Here is a 26,225-nt window from a genome sequence, read left to right on the forward strand (position 1 = left end):
CTGAAATGCAGGAGACCTGGGTTTGATCCCTGGGTCAGGAAGATCCCCCGGGGAAGGAAATGGCAACCCACTCAGTGTTCTTGCCTGGAGAATCCCAGGGACGGGAAGCCTGGTGGGCTGCTGTCTATGGGTCGCACAGAGTTGGACACAACTGAAGCGACTTAGCAGCAGTAGCAGCAGCCGCAGAGAGACTAACACTTTCACACTATCCTTTGCTTATCTTTTCTATGAGGTTATTCATTTCTCTTACCTATTTGCAGAAATTCTTACATCATGGACATGAATCCTGGTTGTGTTATACACATCATACATCGTTTTGGCTGATGTCATCATCTTCGTAGCACCTCTGGGAAGATGTCGCTGCAGCGACCACCCTGGTTTCAGGATGGACAGTGTAGTGACAAGACAGTCAAGGTAGAAGATGGTGGGTGGTGGAAAGAGAGAGTCTGCCCTCAACCACCTCTGATGGTGAAGGCAGTGACGGATGCACTGAGGAAAAAGCAGGCAACTTGGAGACGAAATGACTGTTTACCCTTACCAACTATGCCATTTGGGACTTCACTTCTCTGAAGCTGGCTTTTCTACAAAAGAGGGGAAATTTGCTTTCTATAGGTTTTTGTGTGGAACAAATGAGTAAATTCGTGTAAACGACCTGCCTCAGGGCCTGGCACTATCGGTCTGGCACCCAATAACATGATACAGAGAGATGCCTTTTGGCCATTTTGAAGGATCATGAACCCATAGCTGATGCTACTTTAATATATTTTTATTATCCATTTGTCATAATGTCCTGGTCAGCTATGACATATTCGGAAACTCTTCATTCAAAGCTTGGAGACTGAAATACTCTCAGACTGTAAGGTCGCCGCCCACTTTCAGTGATTGGCAGATGAGGCACTGGGGCCGGAAGTGAGGAGGAGACTAAGTCAGGAGTCAGGGAGTGGGGGGCGGTAACCTCACCCAGCAAAGCCAAGGGCAAGGGCCGGCGAATCCTTTACTATGGCTGGAAGAGGAGGTCTTTTGATGCTGGAAAACTTCATAGGTGGAAAATTTTTACCTTGTAGCTCATACCTAGATTCCTATGATCCCTCCACAGGGGAAGTGTACTGCCATGTGCCAAACAGTGGGAAAGAAGAGGTGAGTACATTCAGTTGGAGGAGACTGAAATCTGCTTAGCCTGGCAGTGACTTATGGTACTTAATTTTCGAGGAGCAAAGGGGATGGCTAAATATTAGCCGAAGGAAGATTTTTAGTTCTCAGAAGGTTTATTTTGTAGCTGGGTGTATATGATGTATGGAACAAATCTCAGGTGATCATATGCAGAAGTGACTAATAATCTAGATAACCTCACAGAGAGCCACAACTCTCAGACATTCCTCAGTGGCTGCTAGTAAGACGTAGTGTTTGTAATCATTATCATATTACTAAGTGTTCCCTTTCTCGATCAAGTTTGCCTGAATTTGCCACTATATTCATGGATTTCCAGAAAACCTGTTACTTCACTAAACAAAAATTTTAAACCCAGGAATTATTTATCCTCTAATAATTCTTCATGTCTTCAAATTATCTAATAAAGTAAAAACCGATCATTTGAATGATGAAATGCAAAATCAAATTCCTACATATTTTTGGATTTAAATTTAACATTACTTTTTCTTACTCAAAGGAAACACACACGTTAAAACTTTTTTTCAGTGATGTAGAGTTAATATTATTCAAGAGTTTTGTAAGATATTTAAGATATATTTGATTAGTATCTTATTGCACTGAGAAAAATATATTCGAGGTGATAAATGTGGCTGATGAATGTATACTCATCTAAAGCCTAATAGATTTTAATTTATTTTGTAAAGCACAAAGAACTAGATTATTTAAAAGATGTGTAGTCTATATATATATATTAACAAATAAGTAGTATATGCAAGGTGTTTTTTTAAAAAAGGGTTAAGATTTTTTTCTCTATTGTTAATAATATTGTAAATCTGTTTTGTATTAAAAAAAAAAAACCTTTAGACTTCTGGATTAAAGTTTGCAAATATTGACTAGTTTGTTGGTTAAACTGTAACCCACAGTTTTATCTGTTTCAAATGACCTGGGATTACATGGGGAAAATCCAGCTTTGTGTTTTCCAGTTCTGCTTGTCTCAGTCCTTTCTGAAATAAAGTTAAAAATGACAAGTACATCAAATTCAGGTGAAATCTTTTCTGCAGCTAATGACTCAGCCTTTTCAGATGAGAGAGAGGGATCAGTACACCTGCTGGTAGAGGAATGTATATTTTGGATTTCCCAGTAATCTAGCTTGCAGACATTGCATCTGATCCCACAAATCTCATGTTTTTCTGGCTTGAAGAATATGGTTGTCATGCAGGTTACAAGCCCAGTGTCCCCCAAAAGTCACTCACAAAAAGTGCTGCGATGCTGCCGACGGGGCTCGTGGTCTTTCAGCATCTGCCTTGTGCTGTGCATTCACTAAGCCATGGAGCAAAAATTGTCCCAAATCAGCATTGTAACACCTGTAAACGAGACTCTATCATCATCCTTATTTTACGGACGACAACGTGCTTATATCAGTGATCACACGTACACACACGCAGGCACACACTTTCGTAGCTTTTGCACTGTAGTGTTGCAGTCATAAGCACAGATTGGGGTTCGACTGCCTGGCTTCAAAGATCGGCAGCACCACTTACTATGTATGGTCTGAACTTAGAGCTGAACCTCCCTGTGCCTCAGTCTCTTTATCTATAAAATGGGATAATAATAACATCTTCAGTGTTGTTCTGAAGATTAAACAGACTGACATATGTAGAGCCTTTTGTGTCTAGGATGGGTAAAAGCTTTCCAAGTAGTTTTTGCTGTTATTATTGTATATAGTGGATTAATACGTGCTCTATATTAAATAGACATAGGACGTGTGACCGAAGACAACTTAGAAAATATGACTGGACTTGAATTTTCTGCTTTTCAAAAAGATCAGAGTTTTACATGGACAATTGGAGGAAGACCAGATTTGACACTGACTCTCCTCTTGTTGGCTGGCAGTAGGGTGTCCCCAAGGCTACAGCTCCTGATGGAGATTTGAGATTTGGTTTTTGAGGTGAAACCACCCAATTCCCAGAAATTTATAATTAAGATGAGAATCATTTTTTATACCTTTAGCTTATCTGAAAGTGACCTTGTTTACGTAAAGAAAACAGGAAGGCATGTAGATCAGATTTGGAGTGAGAGGGCAACTGAATTGTCACATCATGTGATGCAAGAACGGCTTCCCTGGTGGCTCAGTGGTAAAGAAGGGGCCTTCCAATGCAAGAGATGTGGGTTTGATCCTTGTGTCAGGAAGATACCCTGGAGAAGGAAATGGCAAGAAAGATGCTGTGATGGCTGGATGACTGTGGGAAAAGATTCTGAGATTGAGATGGGTCCCCTGGTGGAAGAAAAGGTGAGTGATTATAAGTGCCATGCAGGTGAGAGAGGAGGAGTGAGACACAGCCTCTGGATTTGCCATCTTTGGACAGGGCATGGCTCAGATATTGCCTAACACATTATTGCCCGGGGATTTTTACAGAACCTAACGCCTATGGCTGTGGGCTTCCCAGGCGACTCAGTGGTAAAGAATCCACCTGGCAATGCAGAAAAGGCAAGAGATACAGGTTCAAACCCCGAGTCGGGAAGATCCCCTGGAGTAGGACATGGCAACCCACTCCAGTATTCTTGCTGGAACACCCCATGGACACAGGAACCTGGTGGGATATAGTCCACAGGGTTGCAAAGAGTCGGACACAACTGAGCACACACACATAGTGCCTGTGGCTGGTGATTTGTTAGATGAGTGAATGTTGGATCACAGGGATATTTGTCTTTTTCTTGGCCTGATATTTACATCGTCTGAATCAGAACTATATTCTGAAGAACTGTCATCTTCTGAGACACAGTCAAACAAAGTATCTGTATTCAGTTCAGTTCAGTCGCTCAGTCGTATCCGACTCTTTGCGACCCCATGAATCGCAGCACGCCAGGCCTCCCTGTCCATCACCAACTCCCAAAGTTCACTCAGACTCATGTCTATCAAGTCAGTGATGCCATCCAGCCATCTCATCCTCTGTTGTCCCCTTCTCCTTTTGCCCCCAATCCCTCCCAGCATCAGGGTCTTTTCCAATGAGTCAACTCTTCACATGAGGTGGCCAAAGTATTGGAGTTTCAGCTTTAGCATCATTCCTTTCAAAGAACACCCAGGACTGATCTCCTTTAGAATGGACTGGTTGGATCTCCTTGCAATCCAAGGTGCTTTCAAAAGTCTTCTCCAACACCACAGTTCAAAAGCAGCAATTCTTCAGTGCTCAGCTTTCTTCACAGTCCAACTCTCACATCCATACATGACCACTGGAAAAACCATAGCCTTGACTAGATGGACCTTTGTTGGCAAAGTAATATCTCTGCTTTTCAATATACTATCTAGGTTGGTCATAGCTTTCCTTCCAAGGAGTAAGCGTCTTTTAATTTCATGGCTGCAGTCACCATCTGCAGTGCTTTTGGAGTCCAAAAAAATAAAGTCTGACACTGTATAAAATTCACTAAAAATTTTTTCTTCACTCAGAATTTCACAATGCATCATTTTTGGAAAATTTTAAATTTTGAAAATTTATAACATACACAGGATTGGAACAAAAACCCAGGGAAGCAAAATGTGAATGATAACAAGTCACAAGTTGTATAATGACCCCTCAGTCAGTTTTAAGGGAGGAGAAAGGCAGCAGTAGTTTAGTTGCTTAGTTGTGTCCAACTTGTGTGACTCCATGGACTGTAGCCCTCCAGGCTCCTCTGTCTATGGAATTCTCCAGGCAAGAATACTGGAGTGGGTTGCCATTTCTTTCTCCAGGGAATCTTCCAGACCCAGGGATCGAACTCAGATCTTTTGCATCACAAGTGGTCTCCTGCATTGCAGGTGGACTTTTTACTGACTGAGCCACCAGGGAAGCCCTGAAGGGGCAGAAGATGCCCCGATAATTCATTCCGCCTGCATGAACTGGCCTTGCTCATATCTTCCCATTCATTGTTTGCTTTGGATTTAACTCTAAAACCTGGTCCCCAAGCCATCTGTTCAAATTCTTCTCCAACAGAGGACCCTTCCACTGGGTGGAGCCAGGCAGAGGCAGGGACTGTGGCCATAGCAGGCCAGCTGTGGTCTTGGGAACTACAAAGACCTGGGTTTACATCCTGATTCTGCCACTTATTAGCTGTGTGACCTCTGGCAAGTTACTTGAGCTCTCTGTGCTTCAGTTTGTTCATCTGTATAATGGGCTTAACAATACTCATGTTACAGAACTTTAAAGGGGGTTTAATGAAATAATTTGTGCAAAGCATTTAGCACCTTCCTTTATGTATAAAAAATAGTCAATACATAACTAATATGACAAGTCATTCCAAGTCAGAATGATAGTCTGGGATGTGATTTCAAACTTTTAGACTTAATCAAGTATGTTAAAACTTCTTTAAGAGTTTAGGGATTCAGTACACCCTTAAGTTTCCTCTCTCACATGATATTCAAAAACTTCGGTATTTTGAAATTACTGAAAATGTATACCAGCTATTGAAATAGCTTCTTTCGATTGTCACCACATTCTGGATAACTTGATTGAAATGGAGAATTTGGGGGTTTTTTTGTGGTGCCCTGCTTTGCTGGTTAAGTAAACAACACTTCATGGGCAACTCAGCACTGAAGAATGTCAAATATTTGGAAGTAGGCAGAAAAAAAGTGAGATAAATACAGACCTGGGTTCTGGACTCATCCAACCCTCGAGTGGTTGTTCAGTTGCTCAGTCGTGTGTGACTCTTTGTGACCCCATGAACTGCACCATGCCAGGCTTCCCTGTCCTTCACTATTCTCCTAGAGCTTGCTCAAACTCATGTCCATTGAGTCGGTAATGCCATCCAACCATCTCCTTCTCTGTCATCCCCTTCTCCTCCGGCCCTCAATCTTTCCCAGTATCAGGATTTTTTCCAGTGAATCAGCTCTTCACATCAGGTGGCCAAAGTATTGGAGCTTCAACATCAGCCCTTCCAGTGAATATTCAGGGTTGATTTCCTTTAGGATTGACTGGTTTGATCTCCTTGCTGTCCAGGGGGCTCTTAAGAGTCTTCTCCAGCACCACAATTTGAAAGCATTAATTCTTTGGCACTCAGCCTTCTTTAGGATCCAACTCTCACATCTGTACGTGACTACTAGAAGCTCTTAGCTTCTGCTCCTCAAGCGATGGGGTAAGGTGACCCTCTTCTGTTTGCTCCTGCAAGGTCGAAGCTGCGGTGGAGGCTGCCAGGGCAGCTTTTCCAGGCTGGTCCTCCCGGAGCCCCCAGGAGCGCTCACAGGTGCTGCAGCGGCTGGCGGACTTGCTGGAACAGTCCCTGGAGGAGCTGGCCCAGGCTGAGTCCAAGGACCAAGGTGAGAGGGGTCTGTGCCATCCTCTTCCCTCTTTCTCCTGCCCGCTGTCTAGTGGAGCCAAGTTTAGTGCCCTGTCCTGTATGGAAATGCGCTTACTCAGATGCTGGCCGTTCACACCCTCCTTCCAAGTTGTCAGTTGATCTCTTGCCTGTTAATCATATGAATAGAACTCCAGACTCTTTCATCACGTGACCCCTTGTGGGCCCATCAGGCCCGCCCACCCAGTGCTTCTCATGGCAGCGGTAAAGCTTGGAAAGCCCGACCAGCCAAGGCCTCTGAAGGCTGAGGCTGGCAACTGGCCCACTTCTGCCTCATTCTGATGGTCAGAGCAAGTCAAGGCTGAACCCAAGTTCAAGAGGCAGGGAAATAAACACACTGTTGGTAGAAGGAATTACAAAGATGTTATAGCAAAGGGCATGGATTTGGTGAAGAGGTAGAACAAGAAGGCTGAGAGTGCAGCCCTCCAGCAGTTCTAAGTACAGAGTTTCAAACCAAAAAAAATTTTTGTTTCTTCTTTTTTTTTTTAACTGCATTATTCGTTTTTTATTATATTTTTTTAATGGAAGTATAGTTGCACTGCTTCATTTAAAATGGATAACCAACAAGGACCTACTGTATAGCACAAGGAACTCTGCTCAATGTTATGTTGCAGCCTGGATGACAGGGGAGTTTGGAGGAGAATGGATACATGTGTATGTATGGTCTGAATTGCTCTGCTGTGCACCTGAAACTGTCACAACATCATCAATCGGCTTTACTCCAATGTAAAATAAAAAGTTAAAAGCAAACAAAACAAACAGAAATTGAAGTATAGTTGATTTAAAATTTTGTGTTGGTTCCAGGTGTACAGCACAGTGATTCAGTTATATACGTCTATATACACATTCATATAAATATGTGACTGCTCTTCAAATTGTCTTGTGTGTGTGTGTGTGTGTGTGTGTTGGTTGCTCAGTCATGTCTGACTCTTTGCAACCCCATGGACTGTAGCCTGCCATGCTCCTCTGTCCATGAAATTCTTCAGGCAAGAATACTGGAATAGGTTGCCATGCCCTTCTCCCGAACCAGAGGATCTTCCTGAACTAGGGATGGAACCCATTGCAGGCATACTTCTACCTTCTGAGCCACCAGGGAAGCCTATATATATATGTGTGTGGTGTGTGTGTGTGTGTGTATTAGTTGTTCAGCTGCTCAGTCATGTCTGATTCCTTGCGACCCCATGAACTGCAGCATACCAGACTTCCCTGTCCTTCACCATCTTCCGGAGCTTGCTCAAAACTCATGTCCATTGAGTTGGTGATGCCATCCAACCATCTCCTTCTCTGTGATCCTCTTCTCCTCCTGTATTTAATCTTTCCCAGCATCAGGGTCTTTTCTAAAGAGTCAACTCTTTGCATCAGGTAGCAAAAGTACTGGAGCTTCAGCCTCAGCATCCGTCCTTCCAGTGAATATTCAGGACTGATTTCCTTTTGGATTGACTGGTTTGATCTCCTTGCAGTCCAAGGGACTCTCAAGGGTCTGTGTGTGTGTGTGTGTGTGTGTATGTATATATATATATATATATATATATATATATATTCTTTTTCAGATTCTTTCCCTTTATAGGTTATTACAAGATATTGAGTATAGTTCCCTGTGCTCTACAGTAGGTCTTTGTTGGTGATCTATTTTATATACAGTAGTGTGTATATGTTATCCAACCTCCTAATTTATTTCTTTCCCTTCCTTTTCCCTTTGGTAACCCAAGTTTGTTTCCTAAAAGCAAAGATAATTTGAAGGGCACATAGTCAAGTAATGTAGAAAGATTTCCAATATGTCAGTCACTGTTCCACTCCCAACACAATTTCCCAATTTTTAAAATTGCTTCCCAGAAGTCATCATAATGGAGTAAATGTCTGCAAATCTCTGTAAAGATGGTTAGGATATACATGTATGTATATATATGTATATGTATGCTGCTGCTGCTAAGTTGCTTCAGTTGTGTTTGACTCTGCAACCCTATAGACCATAGCCCACCAGACTCCTCTGTCCGTGGGATTCTCCATGCATGAATACTGGAGTAGGTTGCCGTGCCCTCCTCCAGGGGATCTTCCCAACCCAGGGATCGAACGTGCGTCTCTTAAAGTCTCAATCATTGGCAAGCAGGTTCTTTACCACTAGTGCCACCTGAGAAGCCCTGTATGTATGTATGTATGTATATGTGGCTGTAAAGTGGCCTAAAGTTAGAAAGCATCTTGACCCCAAACCCTTAAGTAGAAAATGCTTCCTGATGTGGCAGTGTCTCCCAGCATCACTAAAGATAACTAAGGGACAGTTCAGGTAAGTGTGTGTCTAGGAAGTGCAGGGGGCCCGTGACGGTGAGCAAGGGCCACACAGCATCCTCTGCTGGTTCCCATCATCGTTCTGCCACATGCTCATCTTAATGGCTCCACTGTGTGCTGAGGAGTTAATTAATATCATCACATGTTTTTTGGTGATGTGCAAACACAGCTGTCTTAACACCCATTATTCCATCCCCTCTGCAGCATGTCCAAAGCTTGGTGATTCTGAATTGAAAGCGCTGGTTCGGGTGAAGCGGTAGCATCTGGAATGATGATAGCTATGAATCGTTCATTCTAATAAGCAAAGATTATTTGACTCAATTCTAACCACTTCTACTTCATCTTATAATCTCACATTTAATTATTTCATGGTCTTATTAAACCATGATCAACACTCTCTGTAATCAAGCAATGCCCATCCCAGGCTGGAAGGAGCAGAAGCTGCTTCAGAGGGAGCTGGGATATGTGTGCGGTAGCGTCTCCTCAAAGTTCGAGGTGAAGTACGCTGACAGTGCCTTCTGCTGTTGACTTCTTACAGGGAAAACCATAACCCTGGCGAGAACCATGGACATTCCCCGGGCTGTGCACAACTTCCGGTTCTTCGCCTCCTCCATCCTGCACCACACGTCTGAATGCACACAGATGGACCACTTGGACTGTCTGCACTACACAGTGCGGGCCCCCGTGGGCATCGGTAGGTGCCGCGCAATGACAGCTGGGCCACAGTAGCACGTGGAGATGCTTGGTCCGCCCTGTAGAAGTGATCTAAGGGAACAGACTTTAAAAAAAGAAACTTCTGCTCTATCTGAAATTGAATTGACCTTAAAAATCTAAATCTAGTTTATTTTGTTTGTGTCAAATTCCCTACTTATCCCTAAATTGTTCTTGAGGAATCACAGGGAAAGGAATGACACTGAGAATAAATTCATAAACCAGGACATTTTGTGCCTTGTAATGAAAAAAAAAAAAAACAAAACAAAACCTTTCAGGAAAGTAGTGCGGTTAAGATCACAGTGGGGTAAACGTCACTTTTGTGTGCTTCAGTATTGTTATCTGGAAATTGGGAGAATAGTTTAATTTTGTCTATATATGTTGTATGTGAATTATATAAATTAACAGATTTAGAGCACTTAGAACAGTGGCTGGTACTGTGATAAATAAGCCTTGACTGTATTATCTATTGATACTTATTTCTGTGGTTCCTGCATTTCAGAAATATATGCAATGACTAAAGATGTCCACTAGATGTCATTGTTTCCTCTGAGAAAAAACCATCAACTGTTTCACGAGTTCCATTTTACTAGTTCCATTTTATGATAGGATAAAAGAAGATGTTAAAGAAAAGAAAATGGACATTTTGCCACTTTTATTATCTGAACCCTTCAGAAATAACATTTTCAAGGCAGTATAACAAAACTTTAGTCTCCAAGAAGTATACTAACACACTATGCTGCAAAAATATTCTCTTACTCCCTGAAGAGCAGATTTTTCAGTGGGAAATTTAATAATATATAAAGCATATTTACTTTCATAGCTCAGGTTTGAGGGTAGAGTATAAAATAAAGTGACTCCATTTACTTATTCATAACATGGGTTTTATTTTTATGCATTTTGTGGTCGGAAGTCTGGATGGCTTCTTACATGAAGACACATTCTAAATGTTATAGATGTTACTTAGCCAGCAAACCTATCTGGTTAGGATACAGGTGAGAACCTAGAGATAATTTATTTATTACAAAATTCCCTGGGTTAGCTAAAATGGATTTCACATCTCAGAACCTATTTGCTCTTATTTATTACAAATAATTGTGAACAATTTAAGATCTTATGTCTCAATCCACAACTAATTAGAAAAACAGGTGGAAAAATTTAGAAGAAATAATGCCTAGACCATTTAAAGATAAAAAAGATTGTTGAGACAGTGCAAAGATCAGTTTACAAACTTCAAAACTGATCATATTCTGAGACTGTTTAGGGCGAGGTGACAGACAGCATTTTAGCCCTGGTACTTCTATTGTTCTTGTTCATAAATATAATTGAAAGTCATCAAGAAAAGAGTAAGCGGTATTGATTATAGTTTTAAAGGTATGGCAGTTTGTAATATATTTTAGACTTATTTCTCTGAAATTCTACAGAAATTCTACAAAAGACTGGAGATTCTTTTGTGGAATTTTTTGAAGCATTGAAATTCCACAAACGATTGGGATTTTGGAAGAGCAAGCTGACATTTGGTGTAGCATGAAGGAGTTTTCATTAGTAAAGCATGTCTGGCCCATCTGCTTTGAAGGGTATGTCATTGCTGGCGATGCTTCTGTTCTCCTCTGTTAGCTGCTCTGATCAGTCCCTGGAATCTGCCCCTCTATCTGCTGACCTGGAAGATTGCTCCAGCGATCGCTGCTGGCAACACAGTGATAGCTAAGCCCAGCGAGCTGACTTCCGTGACCGCGTGGATGATGTGCAGACTCCTGGAGAAAGCAGGTAATCAGTGTTAGGGTGTCAGAGGAGAGGCACATGACTGGCTTTGGAGATGTATGTTTTGTAGGCTTCAGCCACTGTAGGGTCACTGACATTTGTAAAATAATGAAAAAAAAATTTTATTGGAGTATAGTTGCTTTACAATGTTATGTTCATTTCTACTGTACAGAAAAGTGCATCAGATGTGCACATACATACATCTCTTTTTTAGAGTTGCTTCCCATTTAGGTAACCACAGAGCATTGAGTAGAGCTCCTTGTGCTGAGGTTTTCATTAGTTATCTGTTTTATACATAGTAGTGTATATATTGGAGAAGGAAATGGCAACACTTTCCAGTTTTTGTACCTGGAGAATCCCCATGGACCGATGAGCCTGGCAGGCTTCAGTCCATGGGGTCACAAAGAGTCAGACGTGACTGAGTGTATATATGTCAATCCCAATCTCATAATTTATCCCACCCTCCCTTTCCTCTCTTGGTGTCCATACATTTGTTCTCTATGTCTGGGGCCACTGACATCTGAAAAGTTATTTTTAATAGAAATATGCTCGGCAGATCCCAGGGACATCTTTGGTTATTTGTCTTCTTTAACCTTTTCTGAGAAGTACACTCTTCTGAGCGGATCCATGGGCTTCGCTCCCACTGCTTTCTTTATCCTTGCCCGGAACGCACTTCTGTGGGACAGTCCTCCCTGCGGGGCTCCACAGACAGCAGCCAGAGCAAAGGACAGCGGCACAGAGGCTGGCTACAAGAGCCTGACCAAATCCGACACTAGTCTTCCCCAGACAGTGACTCCAATCATCAATTTAAATCCTGCATTGGCACCACGAGTGGATCTTGATGAAAAGAAAATATTGCTAGATACCACTCTGATTTGCATAGGAACAGAATGCCTGAGACAAACAGCCCATTTTCAAGACAATTGAATAGACACCCCTTAGTTTTCCCTGCACTGGAACCCACTACCGTGCGGATGATGATGCACTGTGGCTCCTTGTCTTTCTCTTGCTGATGGTTTAATGGCCACGTGTGTTCCTGGCTTCATTCCAGAGTGTTGAGCCAACACCCTGCTGGGGTTGGAAGGTCACAGGCAGGAGGCTCTAGCTTGTAACCCACGAGGAAGCCCCTCACTGTGAGGCCCTGAGCTCATATCTCTGGGTTGGAATGACCCGCAGGTGGGCTGGGGGAACAGGCTGTCTTTCGGGCCCTGTCAGTCCCTGCTGCGCTCGCTTACTTCCAGCCCCCAGAGAAGGTGCTTCCCTGCTCACTCACGACCATAGAGGGGGCAGTTGCTGAAAGCCTGTCTCTGTTCTCCTAAACACCTTTTCTCTCAAAGCAAAAACATACATGTTGGCTTCCAGCATAGCTAAGCCAGTTCCTTACTCCAGGGTATAGATGACAAGTTAAGTGGTGCTTGTTTAGGGAAGCACATGGGGCCTTGTGACCCTGGTTTATTTCCCTCGTATCCTATGGAGGAAAGAGGTTACCCAGGCTAGGTCTCTGGGTTGACGTCAATGGCTGCTCTGGACCTCTGGAAACATCCTTACCAAACTGGTAAGGATGAAGTGGACATCCTTACCTTCTTTGCATCCCAGAATGTGTCATCCTTTCCTTACAAAGGTGACCGTGTTGTATCCCTTTCTTTGCAAAACTGACTCTAGTATCTGCAAAGGTCCAAGGGGTTTCTTCCCTGTCTCTTGCCCGCTGGTTCTTTGGTGTGAGACAAAAGGCGGGGCCTCTGCTCTGCTTCATCCTGTGTTGGGAGGATGCATGAGGAGGTGGGGAGGGACCACAGAGCCACATCCTAGACACCTCCCTGTCCTAAAATCAGCTACGTCTTGATCTATGAGGATTGCTCTTGTCTAACCACCCTCCCCTTTCAAATAACCCAGAACCCAGTCTGCATGAGAGTTTAATGTTTCCATTTATTTGCACAGCACTGCACTCTTATTCCTATGGGTGAATAAACCTGTTATACCAAGATGGTCCTTCCCTCCCTCCCACTCTGGGCTGGTTTTGCCAAACTCTTCTCCTCCAACAAACACTGAGAGTGTGATGATCCAATCACACCTGATATGAGCCCTCAGTTTCTCCACTGGGATAGGGGTGTCAATCTCATCTATTTAATTCTGTTTAGAGCACTCTAAGAGAAACTTCCAACTGTGTAAGAAAGCTAAAACCACCTGCTAATGCAGTCTGGATATTGCAAGATCTAGCTCCGCTAGTCCTGAGTGTTCAAACAGACTTGGAAGATGAACTTCCTTTGAAATAAAAAATCATTTAAGATGTTTTGAAGTACCCCATGAATACCTCTTTGCAAATCTTAGAATATTTGTTTTTATCTTGGGTGCACCAAATGTTTGCCCTTATTCTTGAAGTGGCCACTGCTGGTAGATTTCTGGCCCTTCCTATTAATTTTTGTTCTGCTCTATTTAAGCTTAAAATTTTCCTTATCACCATCCAGCCATATCCTGGCACTGGCAAGCCTCCCTTTGCTTCGCTGTCTCTTAGCCACCTACATTGAGTTTTAGTGAATTGTTATTTGCCAATTAAACTGTCTTTCCTCTCTTATAACCAGAATCTCTTAAGGGTAAAGGGTGAATGTCTCTAGAAAAATTTCATTAATGTCTGGATCAAATGGCAAAATGGTTTTGAGAAATACAAGCCACTAGATACATAACTCAATTTATTAACATTGGAGTTCAAGGAAATGTAATCAAAATGTAAATTCCATTGTGTAGAAGGCACTCTGCCTGCTGAAATGAGCTCATTTTCCTGTAATGATAAATATGTGGTATTTCTGTTTTTTCTCACCCTTTAAAAAAATGCTAAAATAAGCATTCGAAGTGATTTGAGCCATTTTTTTGCCTTCAGGATTCACGAAGTCCAACAGTCCACATTCTCTGGCTCTCAACTCTCCATCTGAATACCGGGCAAATATCCACAAGCTCGCTAGTGATGGAGATGCAGGACTCATGAGAATGTGAATGATGGGAAACTTTGTCCTTGTTTTCCCCTATCATCAGCTGGCAGGACCTCTCCCTCAAACCTCCTCTTTGGTCCAACCCATGGCCTAGCTGCTCTCATATGGTGTCTGTGAGCCAGGATGCACTTGAGCTGGATTTCAAACAAGTATGCAGGCTGAATGCAGAGGTGGGGCCATTAGAGGGAGACTCTGCCAGACCCCTGTCTCCTTAGGGGCTCACCTGGATAGGGCCTCAAGGTGATATGGTGAAGGCTGTGTTCTGTGGGAAGGGGTTCTTGATGGTCACGGATCATCAGTGAGAACTTATCATGTATACCTTAAGAGCATGTTCTTCAAGAGATGATTTTAATCCAAGAGAGTATGTGTAAGTCGGAGCAAGGGAACAATGATAGGAGCGAGAGAGTAGTTACCTTACAAAAGAGCATCTCTGCATCTCCTGTTGTTCAAACCTGCAAACACAGGGAATATACTCAGCTACCTCCAGGCAAACCCTAAGAGTTTCCTGGACTCAATCGATTGCACATAGATTTTTTTTTTCTGAACACTTAAATCTTCCCAAAGTCAAGAACCTTTTCTGAATCGGATACTGTACACATTCATGCATTCATTGACTTAATAGTTACTTACTAACCAACACCTAGTTTTGCCTTCTATTGGTTGTTATTTAACCCTGGGATTAAACCTGAGTCTCTTACGCCTCCTGCATTGGCAGGTGGGTTCTTTACCACTAGCACCGCTTGGGAAGCTCTTATTTAACCTCACTTTGCCTCAATATTCTCATGAGTGATGTGAGGATATTAATATGATGTATCTCATGGAGCTATTGGGAGATCTAAAGGGTGTAACCCACTTATAGTTACAGTTGATTCACAGTGAGCACCCAATAAATGTGAGCATTTACTGGTATTATCTCTTTACATTTTTATTTTTATTATTAGTAAAATTATTTTAAGAACATATATGCGTAGCATTATATCTTCTTTTCTCATTGATCTGTTTTAAATGTGATGCATTAAAAATATTTTTCTAGGGATTTCCCTGGCGGTCTGGTGGTTAAGACCCTGCATTTCAAATGTAGTGGGTGCCAAGTTTGATCTCTGTTTGGGGAGCTAAGATCCCATATACCGACAGCATGGCCAAAAAAAGATGTTTTTTAAATTGAGTATTCATTCTATCTGGCAAAGTAGGCCGTGGCACAAGGGATACAACAGAGGGCAAAACACAAACCCCTGTCTGCCCTTGGCTGGTGCCCCTTCTAGTGGTGGATGTGTAATGAACAGGTAAATCCATAAAACACAATGAATACGTGCAGATATAGGGCAGTAAGTTTTGTAATAGAAAAGCCTGGAGCACCTACGTGGGGGTGTTCTTGGACACTCAGTCTTAGAGGGTGATGGTGCATCCAGATCATGGGGAACAGGACCTTCATCTCAAAAGTCACCTTCCCCAGGGGACCCTCCCTCTTTCTCCTAGGGAGGTAGCCGCTCTCTTCTCTGGCTTCTGCAGTGTGGATGCTCCCTGAACTTAACCTTTGCTGTCCTCTCTCACAGGGCCTGACCTGCCTGAGGGTATCTCTGCATCCTCAGCCCCTGAGGCTTACTCAATACTCTGGAATGAATTACGTAGGGCGTTTAACCCTGCATTTTCTAGGGCAAAGCACCCAGAGAAATTCCACGTGGGGCATAATACAGGCAGAGATGATGCTGTTGTCTGTTTTGCTATTGACTAGAGACAATCATTAACATCCCTTCTCACCCCATTCAAGCTACAGAAACGAACACAACATTGACAGCAATCATTTTGCCAAAAAAACCCAAAAACACCACCCCCAAAACAAACAAAACACTGTGAAGGAGAATCTTTGTGTAACCTGAAGCCCTTGACTCGCTGAGAAGAATGGCTGTAACCGGTACTGCTTCCCATCCAGGTGTTCCCCCAGGTGTGGTAAATATTGTGTTTGGAACTGGGCCCAGGGTAGGCGAGGCCCTGGTGTCCCACCCAGAGGTGCCCCTCATCTCCTTCACTGGGAGCCAGCCCACCGCTGAGCGCATCACACAGCTGAGTGCCCCCCACTGCAAGAAGCTCTCGCTGGAGCTGGGGGGCAAGAATCCTGCCATCATCTTTGAAGATGCCAACCTGGCCGAGTGCATTCCGACAACTGTCAGGTCCAGCTTTGCCAACCAGGTATGTCCTCTGTTTTTTTTCTCCCCTTTTGTTTTTTTGCTTGTTTTTTAACTCGGCAGCCTTGTCAAACAGCATCTGTTGCATCACAGTGAAAACCAGGGTGAGTAGGTCAATGCAGGGCTATTTCAGTGAAAGGAGAATGGTTATATTGTGTTACTCTTTCGACTATCTCTTCAATCTTAATGTCGCTTGGTGGCATTGTGGCATCACAGCTCCTGTTTAGCGAGCTCTTCTTCTCCAGTTGTTCAGTTGCTCAGTCAGGTCCCACTCTTTGTGACCCCATGGACTTCCCTGTCCTTCACTATCTCCTGAAGTTTGCTCAAACTCATGTCCATTGAGTTGATGATGCCATCCAGGCTTCCCTGTCTTTCACTATTTCCTGGAGTTTGCTCAAACTCACATCCATTGAGTAGGTGATGCCCTCCAACCTTCTCATCTTCTGTCACCCTCTTCTCCTCTTGCCCTCAGAACTTTTATGGGGGACCAGCCATGGGCCAAATGATTGCTTTCTAGCTTCTCCATTCCTCTATTTATACTTTTCCCAGTCTTTTCTTGCTGTCCAAGAGTCCTATCTCTTGGAAAGCTTATTCTCTGCCCTCACCCAAAAGCACCTCAAATGCATTCACACACTTAGAAATAAATATTTGAATCAGTCTCAAGCGGGTTTCTTACCTTAAAATCATGGAGGAGCCTCAAGCAACTTTGTATTTCCTGATCATTGGAAGAATTGTGAAGGTCCAGTATCAATGTGATGAAAATATGTGTTTATGTGTACAGGTGCAATCATACACACACAATGCTGACAAATCCAGAATGTAGTTTGTAAACTATTACATGTTATGCTCAAATAATAGTAAGGATGGCTTTTCACTCAGAAACCTGTTAGTGCCTCTCCTGGGAACACCCAGTGTCTCTGTTTGGATGTCCAGTATCATCTGAAACTTCGCCTGAACAAAGCAGAACTTCTGATTTCCCTCCTTTCCCTGCACCATCTCTGCTCTCCCTGCCTCGTGTTTTCCTTTCTGAAGAAAAGACTATCATCCACTGTGTGCTTGGGCCAAAAATCTGGCACTCATCCTTGTTCTAACCTGCTCTTTTCCTTCCACTTCACTTATCCACCAATAGGTCCAATTGGTTCTATCTTTAAGGTATATCTGCAATCTTCTTGGGAGCACCTTTGCCAGTTTCTTTACCCTTTTGGAGTCCCCTTGCCCCTTTAAGAATCTGTTGACCTCAGTGGATTCCTTTCACGTCTCTCATCTCTGTTGATTCCACCTGGTCCAAGGTACCTCCCCTTACCCGAGTGTCTGAAAAGCTCTCCTAACCCACTCTCATTCTCTCCAATTCTATTCTCCACACAGCTGCCAGAATGATCATTTAAAAATGTAAATCCTGACCACATCTTCTTGCTGCTTGAAGCTGTCCATGATCCTTTCATGATACTGAGGATAAAATGCAAGCTCCTTGTGAGCCTGTGAACCTATAAGATTCTGCATGATGTTGCCTCGCTCCTCACCTCCTGCCTTTATCTCTATGTTGCTCTGACCCCCATTCCTGCCTCCACTCCCCCACCCCCTTCAGCCCCATTCACCTTCCTCGCTTTCCTCACACACTCCAAGCTCGTTTCTCACTTACTGCTGAGAATTCTGTACCTCTCTCCATCTGGCTCCTTCACATCAGTCAAGGGTCAATTCAAACATTCCCTGTTCACTGGCGTCATCCGGGACTCCCTTTAATAAAAGGGAGTAAAAGTTCTCTCTCCCCACTAGTTTCTACTCTTATCCTCAGCTTAGTTTTCTTGTATTGTTTTGGTCATGGCCTGAAGTTGTGTTATTTATTAAGCATTATTGTGTTATTGCCTGTCTTCCCCACAAGACAATGTATTCCAGACGGTGGGACTGTCTTGTTGACTGCTGTTCCCGATTGTCTAGACCAGTGCTGGATATGTGACAGGCTCTCAGAAGTGCGGGGCGATCTGTCCATGCCGTGGAGCCCCCTGTCTTGTCCTTGTCTTCATGAGTCATTCTTGGCAGGGTGAAATCTGCCTGTGTACCAGCAGAATCTTTGTCCAGAAGAGCATCTATAGTGAATTTTTAAAGAGGTTTGTAGAGGCGACCAGAATGTGGAAAGTTGGTATTCCTTCTGATCCATCGGCTGACATGGGCGCTCTGATCAGTAAAGCTCATCTGGAGAAAGTAAGTAAAACCCTCTGTGTAAGTTTCAGAAAGAATTCTTAAAAAAAATTTTTTTTCAAAAATTTTGTATTGGGGTGTAGTCAATTGACAATGTCGTGACAGTTTCAGGTGAACCGCAAAGTGACTCAGCCATACATATGCATGTATCATTCTCCCCCAGACTCATTCCCATCCAGGCTGCCATATGACATTGAGCAGAGTTCCCTGTGCTATACAGAAGGGCCTTGTTAGTTTTCCATTTTAAATATAGCTACGTTCCATGTACTATGCGGGGTTTCCCTGGTGGTTCAGATGGTAAGGAATCTGCCTGCAATGCGGGAAACCCAGGTTTGATCCCTGGGTCAGGAAGATCCCCTGGAGGAGAAAATGGCAACCCGTTACAGTATTCTTGCCTGGAAAATCCCATGGACAGAGAAGCCTGGCAAGCTACAGTTGCTGGGGTAGCCACAAAGAGTTGGCCATCTATAAAGCAGGTCCTTGTTGATTATTCATTTTAAATACAGCAGAGTGTACATGCCCATCCCAAACTCCCTAGCTATCCCTTTCCCTGGTCCTTCCCTTGGCAACCGTAAATTTGTCCTCTTAAATCTGTGAGTCCAGAAAGAATTCTTATGGGGAGAGAAACTCAGTGCCAAGGCATAGCACCATCTTTGAAATACTGTTAAATTACTACCCTATTCTTTTGTTAAAAATTATGATCTGTGGGAAATTGTCTCTGGGTCCCAAGCCTGAAAATGTTAAAGATAGATACACAAATGTAATCAAGTTAAAGCAGCACCTACATGACATAAATAAACTTGGGAAGTCAGCATGGAGTCTGGCTTCCTTAGAGCCAGTCAGAGTGAGGAAAGCAAATTTCAAAGCATAAAGGTCAGCTGATGAGAGTGTTGTGGGCTGAGGGTGGCAGGGATTTCCACAGGTAAATGTTCCCAGTCAGTTCTCAGGCCGTGAGGTTCTGCCTCTGGGTGATAGCAAACAGGGGTTCTGGAAGTACGCATCCAGTCTGAACAATGTGGACTTTAGCTGGTGGGGTGATTGTGGGGTCTTTGTGGGAAAAGCCACTGAAGAAGGTGTTCTTGGGTGCTTTGTGGAATTTGGGTCTTTAAGATCATTTTCATTTCCTGATAAAACTCCCACAATAAGTCATAGAATTTTGGAGTTAAAAGATCTCATTTTGAGCTATGGTAACTAAGACCAAGCAAGGGTAATGGTAGTACGCCCCCAGGGGTTAACCAGTGAGGGACAGAGCCTTTACATAGATTCAGCAGGCTTGCTACATTTGAACTTTGACTTTCACTATACTGTGAAGCACAGATTCCCACAGGTAGGAACATGTAGCATCAGTCTTCCCAGTCTCTTCTTATTTCTTTTCTTTTCTCAGTAAAATAGGAAGCAAAGTGAGGAGGGGAGATGGTGTTGAAGGTTTCAAGGAGGAGGAAGAGTTCTGAGATAGTCTTCAGGGAAATCAGGAGAGAGAGAAATGGACTTGAAGTGACAGTATTGTCAGCGGGGCAGCTCCAAGGGCTCCCCCCGGAGCTGTGATCACTTGTGGTCACACTAACAAAGCATATGGTCATTGATTTAAAGTGAGGCCAGCCAGCATGGCTGTGTCTTCCTCCAGTCAGATTCACCTGCACAATTGCAGGCACAGAGGTAGCAGTCCCCAGAGTGCCGCTGGGGGACCCACAGCTGTGGATGTTCCCATCTTGTGAAGCAAGGTGTCTCCTGGTGTAAGAGGCTCCCTGGTTCTCTCTCATCTGACTGTTCTGAACTCAGGGATCCATGCTGTAAACCCACACATGCAAATAAGTGGTGAAAAATAACTTTTGCCTCTTTCCAAATGATTCCTATGGAGAAAAGTTACCTTTCCAGGAGCATCTTTCATTAAGCTCAGGCCAAGTGAAATTAAAAGACGCTTGCTCCTTGGAAAAGAAGTTATGACCACCTCAACAGCATATTAAAAAGCAGAGACATTACTTTGCCAACAAAGGTCCGTCTAGTCAAAGCTTTGGTTTTTTCAGTAGTCATGTATGGATGTGAGAGTTGGACTATAAAGAAAGCTGAGCACTGAAGAATTGATGCTTTTGAACTGTGGTGTTGGAGGAGACTCTTGAGAGTCCCTTGGACTGCAAGGAGATCCAACCAGTTCATCCTAAAGGAAGTCAGCCCTGAATATTCATTGGAAGGACTGATGTTGAAGCTGAAATTCCAATACTTTGGCCATCTGCTGTGAAGAACTGACTCATTTGAAAAGATCCTGATTCTGGGAATGATTGAAGGTGGGAGGAGAAGGGGATGACAGAGGATAAGATGGCTGGATGGCATCACTGACTCAATGGACATGAGTTTGAGTAAGCTCTGGGAGTTGGTGATGGACAGGGAGGCCTGGCGTGCTGCAATTCATGGGGTCGCAAAGGGTTGGACACAACTGAGTGACTGAACTGAACTGAACTGATGTGCTGTCTGTGCTTAGTCGCTCAGTCGTGTCTGAATCTTTGCACCTCCATGGACCACCAGGAGGTAGCCACCAGGTTCCTCTGTCCATGGGATTCTCCAGGCAGGTATACTGGAGTGGGTTGCCATGCCCTCCTCCAGGGGATCTTCCCAACCTGGAGATCGAACCCAGGTCTTCCACATTGCAGGTGGATTCTTTACTGTCTGAGCCACCAGGGAAGCTCAGGCCATGGCACCATCTAAGGTCCCCTGTGCAGTTCACCAACTCGCTGGAGACTCAAAGCTCTCTTCATCAACGCAGCAGAGAAACTGTTCTGTCCTAGGCACTGTCATAATCATTAAGTTCTCCAATGAGGGGAGGTACGTCAGTGAAGCAAATCAAAGTATTTGACTTTCCTGTAGCAGTTGAATCATGTGTAGCCCCTCTATGTGTGTGCACGTGCACGCATGCATGCACACACACACAAACTGTCTTTTGTGTGTGAGAGAAACCGACACCATTCACAGACTCCTATTGGTTGTTACGACTTTTCTTGGTCATATTCTGATTATTTCTCCCTTTTGCCCTATATCGTGAACTTGGACCAAATACAGACTTGCTGGGTTTCCCCGTATTGTAGGTCCTGTGAGCATTAATGCAATATTTGTGATGCTCAGCGTATTCCTGCTGGCTCAAAGGGGCCCGCCCTCTCTTTAGCCCCCCATCCCCCCTGCACCCTCCTGAACTCCACCACAGGCTCTCCTCTGCTCTCCAACAACAAGCAGCCTCAGGCTGTGTGAGCTACTCTACCCCACGTGGGCAACAGGACCTTTGTCTACTGAGCCCTGGTTCCATTCAGAGGAGAAGAGTAAACAAAGCAGCTTCTGACCCTGTTGTTGTGCTGTTCAGTCACTCAGTCATGTGTCTGACTCTTTGCGACCTCATGGACTGCAGCACGCCAGGCTTCCCTGTCCTCCACCATCTCCTGGAGTTTGCTCAAACTCATGTCCATTGAGTCAGTGATGCCATCCAACCATCTCATCCCATTTCCCCCTTCTCCTGCCCTCAGTTTTTCCCAGCTTCAGAGTCTGGACCCTGTGGTGCCCTTTAGATGATGCCTCATGATGACAAGACAGTCAAGAGGAGGCCACTTAAAGTCTGGTTGTGCTAAGCTCAAACACACTTCCCTTTTAAGACATCCATCTTGAAAAGAGGGTACCTCATGGGGTTGCAAAGAATCGGACATGACTGAGTGACTGCACACACACACACACACACACACACACACCTCAAAAAGTTCTGAGGTTCTACTAGAAGATGTTACAGTGTTAAAAAATTTTTTTCACAGTTAAGAACTTAAAAATAGTATTTATCATCAGCCATTTATTTTTGTACTTTAGGAAAGAACATACAGATGATATTTCCATTATTCTAATGCACACAGAAGTGCAGGTAGCTGTGGGGTTCCCCTTGTTTTGTGGTTCCACACGCAGATCTCTCAGCTTGGCTTGTAGTCACCCCAACACACACTCAAAGTCTCAGAACCATCCTGCTGAGGTTCAGAGGGTCCCTGGACACCTGCCATCCTCACTACTCCGCCCAGAACATGTGTGCCTGGATGCCAGGAGCCGCAGCTTTGCCCTCTGGGTCTCTCACCCCATGAGCCCCTGGACGGGGGCTTTGCCAGCTCAGGTCTTGTGAGTGGACTCTGTGTGTCTCTGCCCATTGAGAGGGAGCCAGTGGAAGCAGCTCGGGAAGCATATATGTGTCTTTTTCAGGCTGCGATTCTTCTCAGTTCAGTCTGCCAAACCTTAGTCTGGGATCAAGGAGGCAGCAGACATGCTCCACTGGTGGTCGTGTTTCCTCACCTTTCACCAGGAAGCTGTGGGGCTGCGAGTCAAGGAGAGGCCGGCTGCCATCTTGGCATTCCAACCCTCCTCTTCTGCAGTGGGTCTCTGACATCTCCAAACCAACTTAGCCAGGGGGGTCTTTGTGTCCATCCTACTTCTGTGGGATTGTCACAACAGATGGAGATGCGGTGACAGAAGAACCCGACTGGAGCATGTGACGGATGCTCTGTAACGGCAAAGGGCTCCTAGGTGCAGGCGTGGCATCCCAGGTTCCCAGTGATGGCAGGGGAGGCACGGGAAACGGCAGGTGATATTATCCTCAGGGGATGCAGAAATGTCTCCCTTGTCTCTTTCACAGGGTTGCCTTTTGTTTTTGTTTTTTTTTTTCCTCTCTGGAATCCTCACCTACATGACTGTCTGGAGAATCTGGCTCTAGGCCAGCCTCCCAAAGATGCAAGTAACTGGAGAGAGAGAATGCTGGATGTTGACAGTGAGTCTGGAGGAAGCACAGAGGAAGTTCATGGGTTTATCCCCCAGTAAGGCCAAGCTTTGGGTCTAACTAAGGTCTACTCTTTTATTATTTTTTTTAAACCAAAAACATTTTATATTGAGGTATAGCCAATTAGCAACGTTGTGACAGTTTCAGGTGAACAGTGAAGGGACTCAGTCATACATATACATCATTCTCCCCCAAACCCAGCTTCCTGTCCTCCTTTGTCAGTTAAGAAAACTGGCATACAGAGTAGAGACATCCTTGAAGTCTCACAGCTTGCGAATGTCCGATTATGCATTATACTGCCATCATCACCATCAACACGAGCAGCAGCATCTGACCCTCAGAAGTTTTACTATGTGTCAGGTGTCACGCTAAGGACTTTACATATATTATCTTATTTAGTCTTTGCAAGAACCTATGAAAGAGGTGGCACAGTCAATCCCATTTTTCTGACGAGGAAACTGAGGCCTAGAGCATTTGAATCCCTCAGCTGGTAAGGACCTGAGATCGGAGCTCTACTGGACTCCTAAGCCCGCTCTTCCAACCTCCAGGCTTTGACTTTTATGTCCAAAATTACCAAGTGCTGACGATTCTCTGCTCTCTCCACTCAAGGAAAGGTCTTAGAGGAATAGTTCATTCCATTTTGTATCACCTTTATCAGTCACAAGGTTGTTAGGAGTGTAGATATCATTGTGTCATCTGGGGATATTTTCTCTAGGAAAGTTCAGTTTCGTGTGAGTCACCTTATATGCTAACTTAGATGAATTCACAATTTGAAAACCGACACTTCCCTTCACATTTTATTATCCTAAAAGCTTCGAAGAGAGAATTGGGTAATTTTGCTTAGACACGATCATCTGAAGGCAGAGTGCTCCTTGCACTGTTTGAATGGCTGCTGAAAGTCCTGGCTCTGCATCCAGCCGGGCCTCTGGAGACTCACCTGCACACACCCTGTTCACACAGAACGCTGCCTCTTGGCATCTTTTAATTAATGTGAGTGTGCTGCTTCAATAGGGGCAAGAGAACAGGAGAAAGAGAATTCTATCTTTATTGTTTATCAGCCGTATGAACTATGTACCCTTTCGGAGATTCACTTATGTCATCAGCAAATAGAGAACAGTAATATGTAGCTAATAGAGTTTTGAGAGAATTATGTGAGAATGTGTTAAAAGCACTTATCCACATGCCTGGCTCTTAGACCTTAAATAAACAACTCTCCTTTTCTTACCTGTGAGGGCTGACTGGCCAGATGATGGTTAGAGCATGTCTGCCCTCAGGCTTAGCAGCTGAGTGAAAATACAATCAACCTTAGATATTATGGGGGGAATAACCTTATATGTCTTTCCTGTGTGTGCATGTTCAGTTGTGTCCGACTCTTTGCTCCCCCATGGACTGTAGCCTGCCAGGCTCCTTCATCCATGGGATTCTCCAACAAGAATACTGGAGTGGGTTGCCATTTCCTACTCCAATATGTCTTTCCTAGGTGCTTGAAAAATATTGAATTTTCTCTGTGCTATGTGAAGACAAATGATAAGTTGTTACTATGTTTTTTATCTGCCCAGGTCAGAAGTTACATCAAGAAAGCTCGCATGGAAGGGGCCCAAATTCTGTGTGGTGAGGGAGTGGATAAGTTGAACCTTCCCCCCAGAAATCAGGCAGGGTACTTCATGCTTCCCACGGTGATAACAGATGTTAAGGATGAGTCCTGCTGCATGAAGGAAGAGATATTTGGTCCAGTGACGTGTGTCGTCCCCTTTGATAGTGAAGAGGAAGTGATTCAAAGAGCCAACAATGTTAAATATGGACTGGCTGCTACCGTGTGGTCAGGCAATGTGGGGCGTGTCCACCGGGTGGCCAAGAAGTTACAGTCAGGCTTGGTCTGGACCAACTGCTGGCTTATTAGAGAGCTGAACCTACCTTTTGGGGGGATGAAGACTTCTGGGGTGGGCAGAGAAGGAGCCAAAGATTCTTATGAATTCTTCACTGAAGTCAAAACCATCACTGTTAAACACTGACCTTGGCCAGTGCAGAAGCTGATGCCTGGCTGCAGAGAATCTGTCGTCTAGTGTGGTGAAAAGAAATCCCTGCATAAATTTCAGCCAAGTCTTGACTCAGCAGAAGATTCTCTCTATAGCTTATTCTCTGTACTCAGTATTTTTACCAACTGGTGAAAAGATGTTTGCTCTTTTCAGTAAGGAGTCAAAGAAGAGAAGATCCCTGAGTAGGAAGGCATACAAGGGAAGCCACAGAAACATTGGGCTCCTCCTAGGCTGTGTTTTTATTGTATTTTTTCATCGTTTTGATTCAATTCTTGAAAATTCACAGATAATTAGTTTCTTTTTTTCATTTGCAAGTATATGCTAAAAAAATCTACAAAGCCAAAGAGAAACACATCACCATAATCGCTAACTTCGGGGAGATTGCGGAAATGGTCTCTCCATCCATCAGCCACTGGCATGGCTCATTAGTAATTGACTGTACCTCATTATGCAAGGGATGCTTTGCATGTTGATGATATAATTTATGTGGGATTTGTCAGAGTAACCGTATATGGTAGGTCCTACTAAATATATCTTTATGAGGACAAAGAATAATGAAATAATGACTACTTTTGGAAGAAACTCAGAACAAGGAGTTCGATATTTTCCTACTATGGAGTCTAATCAATTCCAATTCAAAGTGTATGTATCTCAGGAGACTTAAAATTTTTGAATACTGTATGGCTGAGTCTCTTTGCTTGTCTACCTATAGCTATCACAGAATTGTTAACTATACTCTAGTATAAAATAAAAAGTTTAAAAACTTTACTAATCTTAAAGGAAACAATAAATGTTAATTTTAGCAAGCAGT

The 26,225-nt window shown here is 43.8% G+C and overlaps 1 protein-coding gene across 2 annotated transcripts; it reads left to right on the plus strand.

Annotated features, from left to right (window-relative positions):
• Positions 1–938: 938 nt before the first annotated feature.
• On the plus strand, positions 939–26,225 carry ALDH8A1 (aldehyde dehydrogenase 8 family member A1). Of its 2 annotated transcripts, XM_006059277.4 has the most exons (7): positions 939–1,137; positions 6,289–6,436; positions 9,296–9,451; positions 11,086–11,235; positions 16,144–16,400; positions 18,434–18,595; positions 24,938–26,225. In XM_006059277.4, exons 1-7 carry the CDS (start codon positions 1,000–1,002, stop codon positions 25,388–25,390), a joined length of 1,464 nt encoding a protein of 487 aa, XP_006059339.3. In that variant the 5' UTR covers positions 939–999; the 3' UTR covers positions 25,391–26,225. The 2 variants fall into 2 exon arrangements, with proteins under 2 accessions (XP_006059339.3, XP_006059341.3); XM_006059279.4 differs by lacking the exon at positions 18,434–18,595.

The sequence above is a fragment of the Bubalus bubalis genome, chromosome 10 (genome assembly GCF_019923935.1).
Source record: "Bubalus bubalis isolate 160015118507 breed Murrah chromosome 10, NDDB_SH_1, whole genome shotgun sequence".
In the NCBI taxonomy this organism is placed as follows: Eukaryota; Metazoa; Chordata; class Mammalia; order Artiodactyla; family Bovidae; genus Bubalus; species Bubalus bubalis.